At 44.1% G+C, this 14,344-nt stretch overlaps 1 protein-coding gene, 1 long non-coding RNA gene and 1 pseudogene across 3 annotated transcripts; 2 read left to right on the forward strand and 1 right to left on the reverse strand.

The window, feature by feature from the left end:
• The first annotated feature begins 241 nt into the window (after positions 1 to 241).
• On the forward strand, positions 242 to 6,013 carry LOC123125452 (uncharacterized). 2 transcript variants are annotated; one of them, XR_006461412.1, is made up of 4 exons: positions 242 to 435; positions 3,080 to 3,278; positions 4,160 to 4,812; positions 4,909 to 6,013. It is a non-coding gene; the product is annotated as an uncharacterized lncRNA (long non-coding RNA). The 2 variants fall into 2 exon arrangements; XR_006461411.1 differs by having other exon boundaries at positions 3,080 to 4,812.
• On the reverse strand, positions 675 to 9,807 carry LOC123125451 (rust resistance kinase Lr10-like). The gene is made up of 3 exons (XM_044545944.1): positions 9,012 to 9,807; positions 1,880 to 1,903; positions 675 to 1,780 (listed from the first exon to the last, which is right to left on the reverse strand). Exons 1-3 carry the CDS (start codon positions 9,805 to 9,807, stop codon positions 732 to 734), a joined length of 1,869 nt encoding a protein of 622 aa, XP_044401879.1. The 3' UTR covers positions 675 to 731.
• Positions 9,808 to 10,091: 284 nt separating this feature from the next.
• LOC123122637 (rust resistance kinase Lr10-like) lies at positions 10,092 to 13,414 on the forward strand (annotated as a pseudogene).
• Positions 13,415 to 14,344: the final 930 nt, after the last annotated feature.

Consider the following 14,344-nt stretch of genomic DNA (forward strand, 5'->3'; position numbering starts at 1 on the left):
TGCCAATCGTTAACGCGCCTGCAGCAGCCATCACCACCATTGACGTGGCGGCCACCGACTCGATCTGCATCCCCAGGTCAGTGGCTTTTCTTGGAATTTTCATTTCTTGGCAATCCAACTCTTGGGCTCAGCATATTGTAGAATTTGAGTTAGTCAGGTTTCTTGAGAATCTTTAGGCCTGAAGTTTTAGCTAAGTTGCTTCTCCGCAAGTCCAATGGTTGCAATTTTTGTGCAGAGGAAATTCAATTTTTGCTAGAGGCATCTGGTTGTTTCATTCCTGAAACCTGATCAATGTATCACAAGATTGTTAATGCTCCCCCTCTCGACATTCAGCCAAATTCCCATACAAGGATTGGAGAATGCTGTGAACTTCGGCAAGGACTGCACGGCCACACCATGTCAAGGGGGGAGATAAACCACATGGATCACAGTTTGGTAAGAAACACCAACACTCTCAAATTTCAATATCTCTTATACCTTCCTAATACCACATTGCAACACTCTGTATGCTCTAATAATAATGCAACAACAACTAATGATAATAATAATAGGAACTGTAATAGTAATAATAATGATAACAAGACATGGTTACCAGCAGTAATAACAACAACAATCCATGGTTACAGCAGGAAATCTATTTCACTTTAAAATCAAATGTAGTTTATACTTTATACTAACTCGGGTGATAGCATTATGTCCTCTAGTTCTCCTTTAGGATGGCTTTTGGATGATTAGACAAATGGCTTAGGGGGCATTTGAAGATCCTGTAGTCTGCCTTCCAACATGTTTACTACCTTTGACATTGTGGGCCGATTATTCGGGTTCCACTGAATGCACCATAGTGCCACAATGGCGAGTTGTCGCACCATTTCTTTCCCTTCTTGTCCCATTTCCCTAGTAAGTACCAAGTCCCTCCCATTGAATATTATCTCGTATATCCACTCTGGAAAATAAACCTCATTTTGGTTCTCAATCATTGGGTCCAAGTTTCTCCTCCCACTCACCATTTCTAACACAAGCATGCCAAAACTATAAATATCTGACTTACAGGATATCGCACCAAAGTCCCGAGAATATAGTTCTGGTGCAATATAGCCGATAGTCCCTCTTGCTGCAGTTAAGGTAACAATACTTTTATCCCTTGCATACATTTTAGCTAGCCTAAAGTCTGAAATCTTTGGATTGAAGCTGTAGTCCAGCAGGATGTTGTGAGGCTTGATATCAAAGTGGAGGATACGCTGGCTGCACCCTTGATGCAGGTACTCGATTCCTCGGGCAATGCCTAAGGCAATATCCAACATCTTGTCTGGTACTAGGAATTCGTGTGAACTACTAGAGTCACATGCGAATATATAGTTCTCCAATGATCCGTTAGGCATGAATTCATAAATAAGAGCACGTCGTGTTCCTTCTGAGCAAAAGCCCAGAAGACGGACCACGTTGGCATGATGGATTCTCCCAATAGTTGCTATTTCACTGATGAATTCGTCCCCCTCTCCATTTAAATCTTCTAGCATCTTGACTGCTACAGGCACTCCGTTTGGCAGTTCTCCTCTGTATACACTGCCAAATCCCCCCTGCCCTACTTTGTCTTTAAACCGTCTTGCTATCTGCTTAATGTCAGAGAATGTGTATCTTGTGGGTTTCAGTGTTCCATAAGTCTTGAGAAACATTTCAACCTTCAAATGTACCTCTTCATCATATTTTGACTTCAGGGAACGATAGAACACAGTAGCCACCACTAATAAAATAACTAGAAATATCGCCATAGATGATGTCACTGGAATAAAGACAACCAAGGAAATTAGTGATCGCTATTAAGATGAAAAACTTTCGCTTTGTGGCTCTAAGGTTTTATTTTTGTTTATTGCATTAGTACCTGCAATGATTTTGACACGCGAACCTGCAAGTAGGAAAGACGAAAATTAGATGTCACTGATGGTTTGGTAAATCAATGGGAAATTCTCTCTGCTTAAAATAGTTCGAACTGGATTATTACCATGGTATATGGCACTAATGTGGATACAAGGGTGCCATAGTTATTTTTCACGAATAACAATATGGTGATTATACGTATATATCTATTCGTTAAAAAAATACCAAATGCTTCCGACTTTCCTTAGAAAGTAAACAGACAAATTTCTTGTTATTGTTAGGCATGAAACAACAGCAGACAAAAGTACCAAATGCTTGAGGCAAAATTGCACTATACTAAACCAAGCTTTGTGTGAAAAAATAAATATGCAACTCCTCCAAGCAGACACAATGGCTAATGGTGGAGAAAGCATGAAGAGTTCATGGGCAAGCATCACAATAGCAGTGGAGAGCTATGCAGATAAGATTTAACTTCCTTGTTTCTTGGGTGGGGATTCCGCCCTTGCACGCTGTCGCGCAGTCTATGTTTCTGGTGGTGGGAATGCATGATGGCGGCTGAAGTTTGGTCAGCGCAGGGCTAGCAGAATAGGTGTATAACACTCTGACATGCAGCCCTGTCCCATCAGATCAAGCCGGTTTTAGTCGTACCTTATCCAGTTTGCAAATTAAAATAGGCCCGATGGCCCGCTTTGCCAGACCAGAAAAATGGTGGAAACTGCAAGGACTGTAACAATACATGGTCCAGTTGGTGGATTAGCTTAAGTATAGGCTTTGGTTTAGTATAGTTCAGTTCAGGTTCAGACGCGGCGTTTTTGAACTCGAGCTCATGTGCGCTCGATATCTGGGCGGTTGAGTAGCCTCTCGGGATATGATGCATTAAATAATGGGGCGAGACTGGCGAGCGTCTGTAATTGTGGAAAAGAACAAATACATTGAACTGTGGGGCAGGACGGAGACGGAGGGACGGCGGTCATGGACGTCAGGAACTCGAGCCGTGGCTCAGCTCGTCGGGCTCCTTCCTGATCCGTGGATCAGGATACTTGCTTTTCGTTAACTCTGGCGACGGCGGAGTAAATGCGAGATTGGGGGCGTGTGGGGGGAGGAGGGGTGGTACTCGTCTCCTACCTCCGTATGCTGGATTTTGTTTTCGTTTGATTTTGGATCCCATGGTATCGATCTGCAATTTCCCCCTCTTGCTGCGCAGATCCACAGTGCTTGAGGTTCCGATGGAGCCTTTCCATTACCCAGTGAGCGCGTCTATTGCCGGAATGGAGCAGCATCAGCCACTCGCCGATTCGTGTGCGGGCCTGCGGGGGCGGAGGTGGGAGATCATAGGGAGGGTGCACCACAAGCTTCCGAACAATCGGTAGGCGAGATGGACCTGCTCCAGGATGGAGCCGCAGGTATGTTCGTACTCATCGCTGGAGTTGTAAAATTAATGTTGCAAATCTGAAAAAACTCTGTTCGTATGTGTGTGCTTGTCATTAATAGACTAGAGAACAGGTGGGATATCAGATGAGTCATGCGTGTGAGGTTTTACAGATCTAGTGCTTCGTACATTATTGAATGATTCGTTCAGCACCTCGTTTTTGCAACACAGACATTCTCTCTTTCAGCCTGATTACACCATAAATTGTGAACTGTAAGAAAGAAGGTCTCTCACGCAAAATTGATGGTGGAATCTGAAGAATCTGAGCTTGTATGTGTGTGGTTGCTTGAAAGTACAAGACTACAGTAGAGGGATTCACCAGATGATTGTGAACTGAATGATTTGTTTGGCACCTCACATATTGTTACACTATAAATTTTGAACTGTAGGAAAGAATTTCTCTGTTGCAAAATCCATGTGTCCAAATCTGAAGATTCGGTGTTTATATGTGTGCGATTGCTTGTAATTTTGACACTACGGTCACTATGTGTGTGGTTGCTTGTAATTTTGACACTACAGTACTGGGTGATTGATCAGACGTTTTACAGATTGACTGCTTGTCTAGAGTTGAATGATTCGATTAGTAGCTCGCATTGGTTAAAAAAAAATATAGAAGATTAGAGCCCTCATTTTGATAGTTCATGGAAAATTTGGTTACAGCAGAAAATGTGACATGTAAGATAGAATCTCGCTGTTAAGAACTTAAGATTCATGTTGCACTGCAATTTGTTTTGGATTACAGTTAGTAAGCCTTATGGAAGTTGTAAACATTAATGAACTTTTATAAAGCACCTATCCATAAGGGAATGGGAGAGATTAATTCCAGCAGTGTCACTGAAGGTGTGTTTGTTGTAGGTACCAGAATGAGACATGGTTCCTGTATTTGCAAAGAAAATGTTTCATGTGCGTGGGATTCCATTTCAGATCTAAAATCACAAAGGAAAATAGGGTTGCAGTCTTGCAGAAGTACTCGAATGCCAAGGGAAACAATAACATATAGATTAGATAAATTAGTTGATCAAAGACAGAATGTTACATTAGCTGTACTGTGTCGGTGCCGGATGCAAGCTGAGTATTTCCAAAGGTATGATCGATGAAGAAGAACCGGCGAGTGAGTAGACAAGTGAGTGCGGAATGCAAATGGAGAAGGTGGAGACGATTAGGGAAGGGTACTTGTTAGAAGGAAGGCAAGGCAGGAATGACAGACATATATGTTGCCGCATCTATTGCATCTGCTGAACAGGTAGGAGCTCCTTACTCAGTGCATGGGTATGTCGACTTACGACCATTCAAAACGTGCCTCATGGGGTCTTGTCCTCCCTGGTCCGTGGACCAGGAAACATGCTTTCCATTTATTGCAACCTAAACTGAGTAAATTGCTGGTATGGTGCCCGGTGGAGTTGTCTTCTTCCTCGGGTGCCTGGATCTTTCCATTGGCGAGAGTGGTGACCTTGGCAGTGGACCTCCTGCGCGAGCGAGCTGGAGTTCTTGATACAGCCGATTAAGAGGTGTGGAGCCGCGCCATTTTTGCAGTCGTGCATTAGACTTGTGCTTATGTTCGCCACTGTACCATCTAACTCCCAATCCCTGAATTGTTTAAGCAGAACAATGGTGTTGGAGCCTGGAGAGGTTAATGACCGCGAAATTCCAATGGAGCCGCTGCACTACCCGGTCGTCGAGCACCTGGCACCTATGAGGGGGTTTAGTGCAGACGGATAGATCTGTGCGGAGGAGGGGGCGGCAGATGCTCAAATTGAAGATTTACCTCAAGTATCTGTGCAATCTATTGGCCAGATCGACCCTAAAGCTCCTGGATGGACGTAAAGGTATGTCACTATTCGGAAGTACACTCTTTGGAAAGTCAGCATGCTACTCTTTGTACAAATAGATACATGCTAGAAATTCTCAGTGAACAAAATCATATGTAGCTTTCTACATTGCAAATGTGTTTCAGCCTGAACAAATTATCGTATTAGTATATAACAGGTGTAGAGCTACTTTGCATTGAACAAATTGTCGTCGTACTAAAAAGATCATGAAGAGATTGCTGTTTGTGCCTTGACAGTGGGCTGCATTGTAAACCCAGGATGATGTGTGCATTGCCTGATGTGTTACTAATGATCTGGTAAAAAATTGAGCAGTTTTGACTCAGAAAGGATGATTCCCGGCGGCGAGAGACGCTGACCTTGCTCATTGTCCATGCATTGAATTTTAGGTTTAATTTCTGCAGCGTGGGAAGCTGAAGCATACCACCAAAATCAATTTCTGTAACCAGCCACTTCTTGAATTGGTCCAACGGCTGAATAACTTTGACAGCATGCTTAACGGAGATTCAGGGGCAGTGATTCCTTCATTGTTGATCGGTACACCATTATCAGAAAATGATGGATGTGGGTTGCGATCGATAACTGGGTCAGCAAATCCATCGCCATCTCAACCCCGAGAGTCCAACATGATCACTGTGAATCATAACAAAAAGGAGATCTCAGACTAAATGTCTCTGCGCATCGCTCCGATAGTGATTAGGAATCAGTATAAGTAAAATTAGTTTGTGGTCTAAAGCCACGTATTGTGCCATTTGCTGGGTCACCTGCGGCAGTTTCAAAATCTCTAGTATAATTACTGAATGGTGTACTTCAGAATTAGTTCTGACATATGCATATGCATTGCCAAAATTAGTTCGTACAGAAGATCTGCCAATTGGACGAAATCAGTATAAATAAAATCCTTATTATTGCAGCACCAGCGTATAAGCTGTATTTAGCAGACCATACGAAATGCATAACAGCATTGCTGATCATGAATGGCTGCGGATTTATAGATGTACGAAAACAATGGGGAGTGGGTATATATATATATATATATATAGCGTTGGGGATAGTATGGAATTGACGAGAATGTAGGTATACGCATGTTTGAGATGCCGCCTGTACATCATAAGCTGAATACTATACGAAAATAAAAATACTAATTAAATGGAACAGGATGTGACAAATAAAATCAGTACATAGCCATTGCACGACAAACTACTACAATTAAGCCGTCATCTGACACGACTAATGCAGAGGTTGGTGTGTCCTGGCAAGGAATGAGCGGCAAGATTTCATCCGGAACGGCTGCCGAGGAAGAAGACATCGGCTATGTGGGCAGGTGTGTCGATCTGATTTTTGCAATGGACTGCATGGAAGTGGCGGATCTGACTTTAGCCGGTTAGGAACTGAGGTGAATCGTGTAGGGGAAGCTTGCTAGCTGCAACGGGCAGGCGTAGTAAATGGGGTCCAACGCTCCAACGCCTCTGTTAGTCCAGAATCTTGACTTGGACGGCCCATATCGTCCACTGACAACCGAGCCGGTGCAAAGCTGCCACGGAGTCACATTTGTTGTATGTCAGACGTGGGCCACAAGCCCAGAATAAAATTAAGGATACATAAATTATACATGGACCTATACGTGGTGGGTTGTGGATCTCGAAGCGCCTAGACGGGAGGGATAACGAGCACAGATATGCTCGAGCACAGAACAACACTTTCGTCAGTTCAGGCCGTTTTACATTTCTGAGCTATTTTTTCTTTTGTTTGTAACTGGTCATTATACATTTGACGCCATTTTGGCATGCTCTCCTGCTAACAGTTCTTGTTATTGTTAGGCATGAAACAACAGCATCACAAGATTGCATCTGGTGCTGGGGCGGAGTCAAATTTTATATCATTAAATGCATTATTAAGTAAGTATGAAACAATCCAAGCAACCTAGTTTATAAATAACGGACGTGAATTTTTGGGACATGCAGCCACGCGCTGCCGTAATCCCGGGCGTCCGTCCGCGCGTTGTGATTGCTATTTATTATAGCCCATTTGCAAATACGTGATATGATAATTACGAGTGTTCGTGAATACGTCCTGGTATACGCCCCACTAGTGGATCAGGCGGCATTTATGTCTCGTATGAATACAAGCCTCACGTCACAGCCCCGGCGATGGCATAACTGCTCTCAGTTTTGGATAGACATCATTTGAGAATGTGCACTGGCTGGATTGTCGCACTGTAGATTTCACGCAATCCGTCCCTTGTGGAGGAGCAGAGCGAGGATTGGAGGTGGGTTATGCATAGATGGAGATCAGGTTAGACCATCCAAAACATTATATGATGCGTTGATTTTTGGTTTCTATGCCTACAAGCGTACACGCACACCTGTAATCATCTTTCGTTTTTCATGAAAAAAAATCATCTCTCGTTTGCCTCAATCCCCCAACATGACGACATTGTTGGGCTGCATGCCTGCATGTCGTCCTCTGCAAGGGCTGGTGCGTCCGTTGTGTTGATGGTGCATTGATGGCTTGCTGGGTGCCATTATGTGTTTGCATGACAGCTGGGTGTATTGATTCGCCCTGGAGTGATTTAATTTTCCATAACGCATGCATGTCGGCTGTCCAGTCGCTTAATTATTGACGTTTTGGTGGGTGTGTTGCACACGCAGGGTGTGGGATTAATGCCATCCCTATTTGCTTGGGGTTAGTACGTAACACGCAATTTGCGTACTCCTCATTATGCAACCCATGGTTCAAACCAGATTTAATGGTCCATGCACACTACCGTTGTAGGTGTATTGTTGATAGGCCAGTCTGCTGCGTACATAGGACGCAACATGTACTGGCACACCGAAAAGGATAAATACATAGGGAACTAGAGCAAATCAATCGCACGAAGTACAAATGGGGACTAGAGCAAATCCATTGCACGTGGTACACAGGAGATCTAGAGCAAATCCTTCGCAAGGGGGGCGGGGGGAGCTTCAGAGCTTGTGCATGAAGATTATGACCAGGAGCAGCAAATTCACGACGCCCAACATTTAAATGTTCTTCAGCCATGCTTGATTCTGTTCAAGCAGTGATACGTGGCGATAGGTCGATGCATGTGAAATCGTGTATCCCCACCGTGCGCTGAAGTACTGTGTACTTGTTCTCCCACATCAAGAAACTGCATCCACCGTACCGCCAAACACAAAAAACAGATGTTTAGCGAGGAGTGTGTGGAGATGGATCGAAAGGATCTTGAAAAACTTACTCCATGCTGTTCGCACCTGTAGAAATGCCTTCCTGGGTTTTCTTCCATTCCCGAGACGAACCACATCATGTAGCGTGCATTGCAATCTGGGCAATCGATGAGAGGGAGCGGAGGCATCTGGTTAGCGGTGTGGTGTGATGGAGAAGGTGTGGAGCTAACATAGAATTTAGATGAACACATGCTTGTGAGGCTGGGAGAAGGAGAACTAAGAAGAAGGCTTGAGCAGGATGGGCATTGACAATCAAGCCGATTGTTTAAAAAGGCCGCGGGCAGCATCATGCAGCTAGTCGTTGGGACTGGGATGCTAGTGGCCCACGCCTCAATTCAATGCCTTGCCTGCCTTGCGCTGCATGTGTCAGATGCTAATACGTGGTTATACCAAATGCTATACGAGGAGCCGGAAATCGTTATACATCTCGTGGGTATTCAATTGCACGAATCACGTGGAAACATGCGGGCTGAATATCAGCCGCGCGTGGCCGCATGTCCACTCGTGATTATTCGATAAATAACACATTAAAATAATAAAACCTTAAAAACGTGTTTCCTAAACTAGAATCCAAGCAGCTCCAAATAGAACTAGAGTGTGGTTCTTTAGAATGAAGTTATTGTGGGGAGTTCTGCCTGAAGAAAGAAACAATACCATGACGCTGGCAAAATACTAGCCTCCTCTGTGAGCTGAATCCACAGTGTCTCCCTTCTTGTTCACATTGTATGCGAACGTCGGTAATGTCACGAACTGACCAAGCAAGTGTAGTCTCAGAAAAGTTAATGATTCTGGTTGCCCTCTCGTTGAAGGTCAAGTCCTCATAATACTCGTCATCCTTGTTATATGCGCGGGGTATACGGATGCGATGAGCAGCCACCTTGCAGTCTAATGGAAGAACATAGACGGATATTTGAGCAGCCACCAAATATGATAGACTGCACACATCACTGAGACAAGAGATCGGGCCAACAAAATTATAAGCTTCAGCACTTGGTGTGAACTCTCTTGAACAACATAGTAAGCTTGCATGTTCATCAACATATGGTGTCTTATCCTCTGAATTGGACAGTGAACCAACACTGGTGTTGCGATAATCAGTTGATAGACTGGTTGAGATGATCTTCTGAATTGGGCAGTGAGACAAGGACTCTACAAGCGGGATGACCTTCATGGTGCCATGCTTGTAATTTATTGCGGTCACTTTGCACGAGCCCATGATCGGGTGACTCATGATAGTATCTTCTCCAGAGCACGATAAATACATACCAGGTGCGCCGCATGATGCATCCTTGGATTCAAGCCGGTGTGGGAAGCGGATCACAGGCCCATCTTTGTTGCACTTTGACGGTGGACAACTTTTAAAGAAGTCTTGATCTTCCCATGGTGTGACCACATGGTTCCCATCATTAAGAAGTGAGAGCAGCAGAACCGCAATAAGAAATTTGCTCATGCTTCTTCAATGTAATGAAGATGGAGACGGAAGCACGCAGAGAGTGGTGAGTATTAAACAAGGGTTGCTTATCCATTCCTTAGCCTTGCATGTCAATAATCTCTTGTTTGTCAAGATATTTGTGTGGCAGAGATTTTGAATGAAACTTCCTGCCATGTAGCGTTGTGGGTTAGGTGGAACTTTGACTGAAGACTTTTATGTGGACATGGTGTTTCTCCAAGTTGTATAATAGTTATTGTCACCTATAGTATGTCCCAATCACTACTACTGAGCAAGTAGATGACAAAATCAGCAAGCCTTGATGGAGAAGTCCAAGTCTCGCGTTACTGGTCTTTGTATGTCCCGATCCATCGCTGTCATACAAGTATGACTGAAGACTGGAATACTGGGTGGCGTCAAACTTTTTGACAGTCAAAGATTCCATCCAACATGATATTATTGAGCTAGCCTCATGACAGTGGGCCTCTTCAGAACTCCAATATCAACCCCATTGTTGGAGCAGTTCATGCATATGTGAAGCTGTCATGGTGAACCTGGGTACCGCTCTTCTCTGTCTTAGCCCGCAAGCCTTTATCATCTATTCTCTGCTTGCTGTTGTAGGGAATACTGAAGCAGCAGGTGTTTGGGTCCAACAAGGTTGCCCACCGTTCTCTTGTGGGCATCTGCAAGGCATTCAGTACCCATTCCGTCAGAAAGGGGATCCATCAGAGTGCGGTGTTCAATCATATGAGATTATTTGTAGTGATGCCAGAGCCATAATTCGCATCAACACAGGAAGATACTATGTGACCAACATCTTCTATAATAATTCCACTTTCTGGGCAGTTGACGCTAATGCGGGCAATAGCAGTTGCCCCGTTCCTCGATGGGATCAGCTCCCCTATTCATCCAGTGGAGTGAGTGGTTCAGATGGAAACATCGAATTGGCCACTGTCAAAGATGCTATGTGGGTTCTGTTTGTTAACTGCTCCAAGGTAATAAACAGTCCCACCACTAGTTATGCGGGTTGGTATGGCTACTCTCCTGTTACCTGCCACAGTGCCAAGAATTCATTTGTTTATGCCGTGCGCCTGAATCTCGAATTAGGCCAGTTGTCTGATACGGTTGAAAGTGTTCCGCCTTCCTGTGGATACTTGGGCATCATACTTGCTGGTGATTCGAGGCAGAGGTATATACTATCTAGTGATGACGATGTTGTAGATGTCAGGGCAATTGCAAGGTTTGGATTTGCTGTTCGATTCCCTTTCACAGCTAGGCAATGGAAATTGTCAAAGATTATCACCACATGCCTGGCAGATTCAATTCGGTTAGTCAGCAAAGGATACTTTTTTAATCCAAATCTCGTGATCTTACCTTTAGATGCAATTCTTTCTACTTTACGAACTTTGTGTTCTTTGGCATGATCTTGCAGTCATTTCAAGGCCCAATTTAATGGTGCAAGCATCTGGGGCAAGGGTAGCTCTGTCATTTGGAGTGAGATGTATTTCTTAAGATGTGTATACAGCAACTCCGGTCGACCTGAATTGTATTGGCCTATACTAGGCCTACTATCAGCAATAGAGATTGTGAAGTACATTATTGGTAATGGATAATTACCTATTCTTAATCTCCATTTGTTGCAAACTTGTTTTGATCCATTCTTACTTGTTTATGCAGTACTTGCAATACTGCTGAGGTTTGTGCTGGCACCATTAGCAGTATGGATTTTCCTCGCTCATAGATACTGGAAAACACGGATAACAATCGATGCTGTTGAGAAGTTTCTCCAAATGCAGGAGACAGTGGGACCAATGAGATTTGCATACACAGATATCGTTGCAATCACAAGCCACTTTGGACATAAGCTGGGCCAAGGGGGCTACGGTTCTGTGTACAGAGGCATGCTCCCTGGTGATGTCAATCTAGCCGTCAAGATTCTGTGCAGATCCATGTGCAATGGAGAAGATTTCATCAGCGAGGTCTCCACCATCGGCCAGATCCATCATGTGAATGTTGTGCGTCTTGTGGGATATTGTTCAGAGGAACCAAGGAGGGCACTTGTGTATGAATACATGCCCAAGGGGTCTCTTGATAAGTACATTTTCTCAGGCAAGAAGCGTTTCTCATGGGACAACTCAGTGAGATAGGTTTAGGCAGTGCCAGAGGGATCGACTACCTACACCGGGGTTGTGACATGCAGATACTACACTTTGACATCAAGCCCCATAACATCCTCCTAGACAGTAATTGCGTCCCAAAAGTGGCTGACTTTGGTCTGGCCAAATTGTATCCAAGGGACAACAGCTTTGTGCCTCTGAGCGCCGCAAGGGGAACCATAGGGTATATCACTCTGGAGATGATATCTCGGAGCTTTGGTGTGGTATCCAGCAAATCTGATGTCTACAGCTTTGGAATGCTGCTTCTTGAGATGGTTGGAGGGCGAAGGAACGCGGCCCCAGATCAGAATTCGAGCCTGGAGTACTACCCGTCATGGGTGTACGACCGACTAACCGAGGGAAGAGAGCTGGGCCAGACATCTGCTGCTGCGGCTGCTGACATGCATGTGCTGGAGAGGAAGTTGTGCCTTGTTGCCATGTGGTGCATCCAGATGAAGTCCCAGGATCGGCCAACGATGAGGGAGGTGGTATGGATGCTGGATAGCAGTGTCGATGACCTGCAAATTCCTCCGAGACCCTTCTTCTGTGATGAGGAGCACAGCCATGTAGGGGATTCTCACCATTTCTACTCCGAGCTGACCTCAGTCTCGGAAGAGGATGAGTGAAACTGATCTCAATAAATAAAATGTGTGCGCGCGCGTGATTTAACAGATTGGGCGATGCACTCGCCGGCTGTCTAGCTTGTGAAAAGCTATATTATGCTTTCATATACTTGTAGTGCGTGTAAATGCTGGAACGCCATAAGATTCTTTTCTCTTTTACACTTGTCTGATTTAGGCTCTTCTGATTTAGGCGACATGTTCAACAGTTAGGTGTGGCGGAGATGCGTATGTTGAGATGGATGTGTGGCCACACGAGGAAGGATCGAGTCCGAAATGATGATATACGAGATAGAGTTGGGGTAGCACCGATTGAAGAGAAGCTTGTCCAACATCGTCTGAGATGGTTTGGGCATATTCAGCGCAGGCCTCCAGAAGCTCCAGTGCATAGCGGACGGCTAAAGCGTGCGGAGAATGTCAAGAGAGGGCGGGGTAGACCGAATTTGACATGGGAGGAGTCCGTTAAGAGAGACCTGAAGGATTGGAGTATCACCAAAGAGCTAGCTATGGACAGGGGTGCGTGGAAGCTTGCTATCCATGTGCCAGAGCCATGAGTTGGTTGCGAGATCAGACTACCCCAACTTGTTTGGGACTAAAGGCTTTGTTGTTGTTGTTGTTGTTGTTGTTGTTGTTGTTGTTGTTGTTGTTGTTGTATGCTTCTTAGTATATGGCCGATACATTTCACATGCCATGATAACTGTCATCCGATAAAGCGGCCACATCAGGGCTGGAGTGTATGCTCTCTACTTCTGTAGGGCAACTTATGTTTTTTCAGGTACCAGGTTGCATTTCTGATGATGATATATCAGCTCATTTGATTATCATGATCATTATGTGTTTTTAATAGTGATATACCAGCTCATTTGATGATCATGACTTCTCTGGATTTTCTTTTTGTGCCGCATAAGAGGCCCGTGCTCTTTCTGTTGAGAGTTCCTGTAAGAATTTAATGTTTGCCCGTTTGATTGCAAACTGATTACCATTCTGTGCATGTAGCACCATCTTACAATTTCCTTTTGCCACTGCTCGTCAAGGACGCCACCTTCGGGCTTATCTTATCTTGATTGTTGCACAGTAAACTGAAACACTTCGATATTATTAGTGGACATAATCGTGCAGCAGTTAGCGTTGAAGCAATATCACACTGATACTTTTTACTATCAAAATTTTAAGGAAAGCTATTGCTCCAAAGTAGCACACATGTATATTCCTTCATTCTGTCTGTTCGTTTCTCTATTCTGAATTTCCCTTTTTTCGTATATAAAGTTATAAACCAACTGAGTTGTTGGATCTGGTGTCCAACACCGACTGTTGTACAGGGTTAATTGTATTAGCATGGTGATCTTATTTGAGAATCTACAACTAGTCCCACCAAATAAACTTCCCTTCTTCGCTTGGTCAAGGGGATGATTTCTGAAAGTTATTATATTCTTCATTAAGGATTGTCGTGGTAATTTCTAGCATTCAAAATGAATATGACAAGTTGTTTGCAGTCTTAGAGTTGTTCATCTAAAAAAGAAGGTGAAGTAGCTTAGGTGCAAAATCTCTGGCAAATATTTTCTGTTGTTACCGAATATAGATTTTGCACGTGGTATGTGTTAATGTGCAATTGGTATAGCATGTTTTTGGGTGGTTGTTTTGGCTTAAGGTACAATTGGTATAGCATGTTGCCAAGGAATTGTATGGTATTGCGGTATGGTTGGTCATTGTAGTGCTATTTAATTACTCGTGCATGTAGCATCACATGGTGGCGGGAGTATAATTTTGCGAGCCTCTCTCGCA

This window comes from Triticum aestivum, chromosome 5D (assembly GCF_018294505.1).
Source record: "Triticum aestivum cultivar Chinese Spring chromosome 5D, IWGSC CS RefSeq v2.1, whole genome shotgun sequence".
In the NCBI taxonomy this organism is placed as follows: Eukaryota; Viridiplantae; Streptophyta; class Magnoliopsida; order Poales; family Poaceae; genus Triticum; species Triticum aestivum.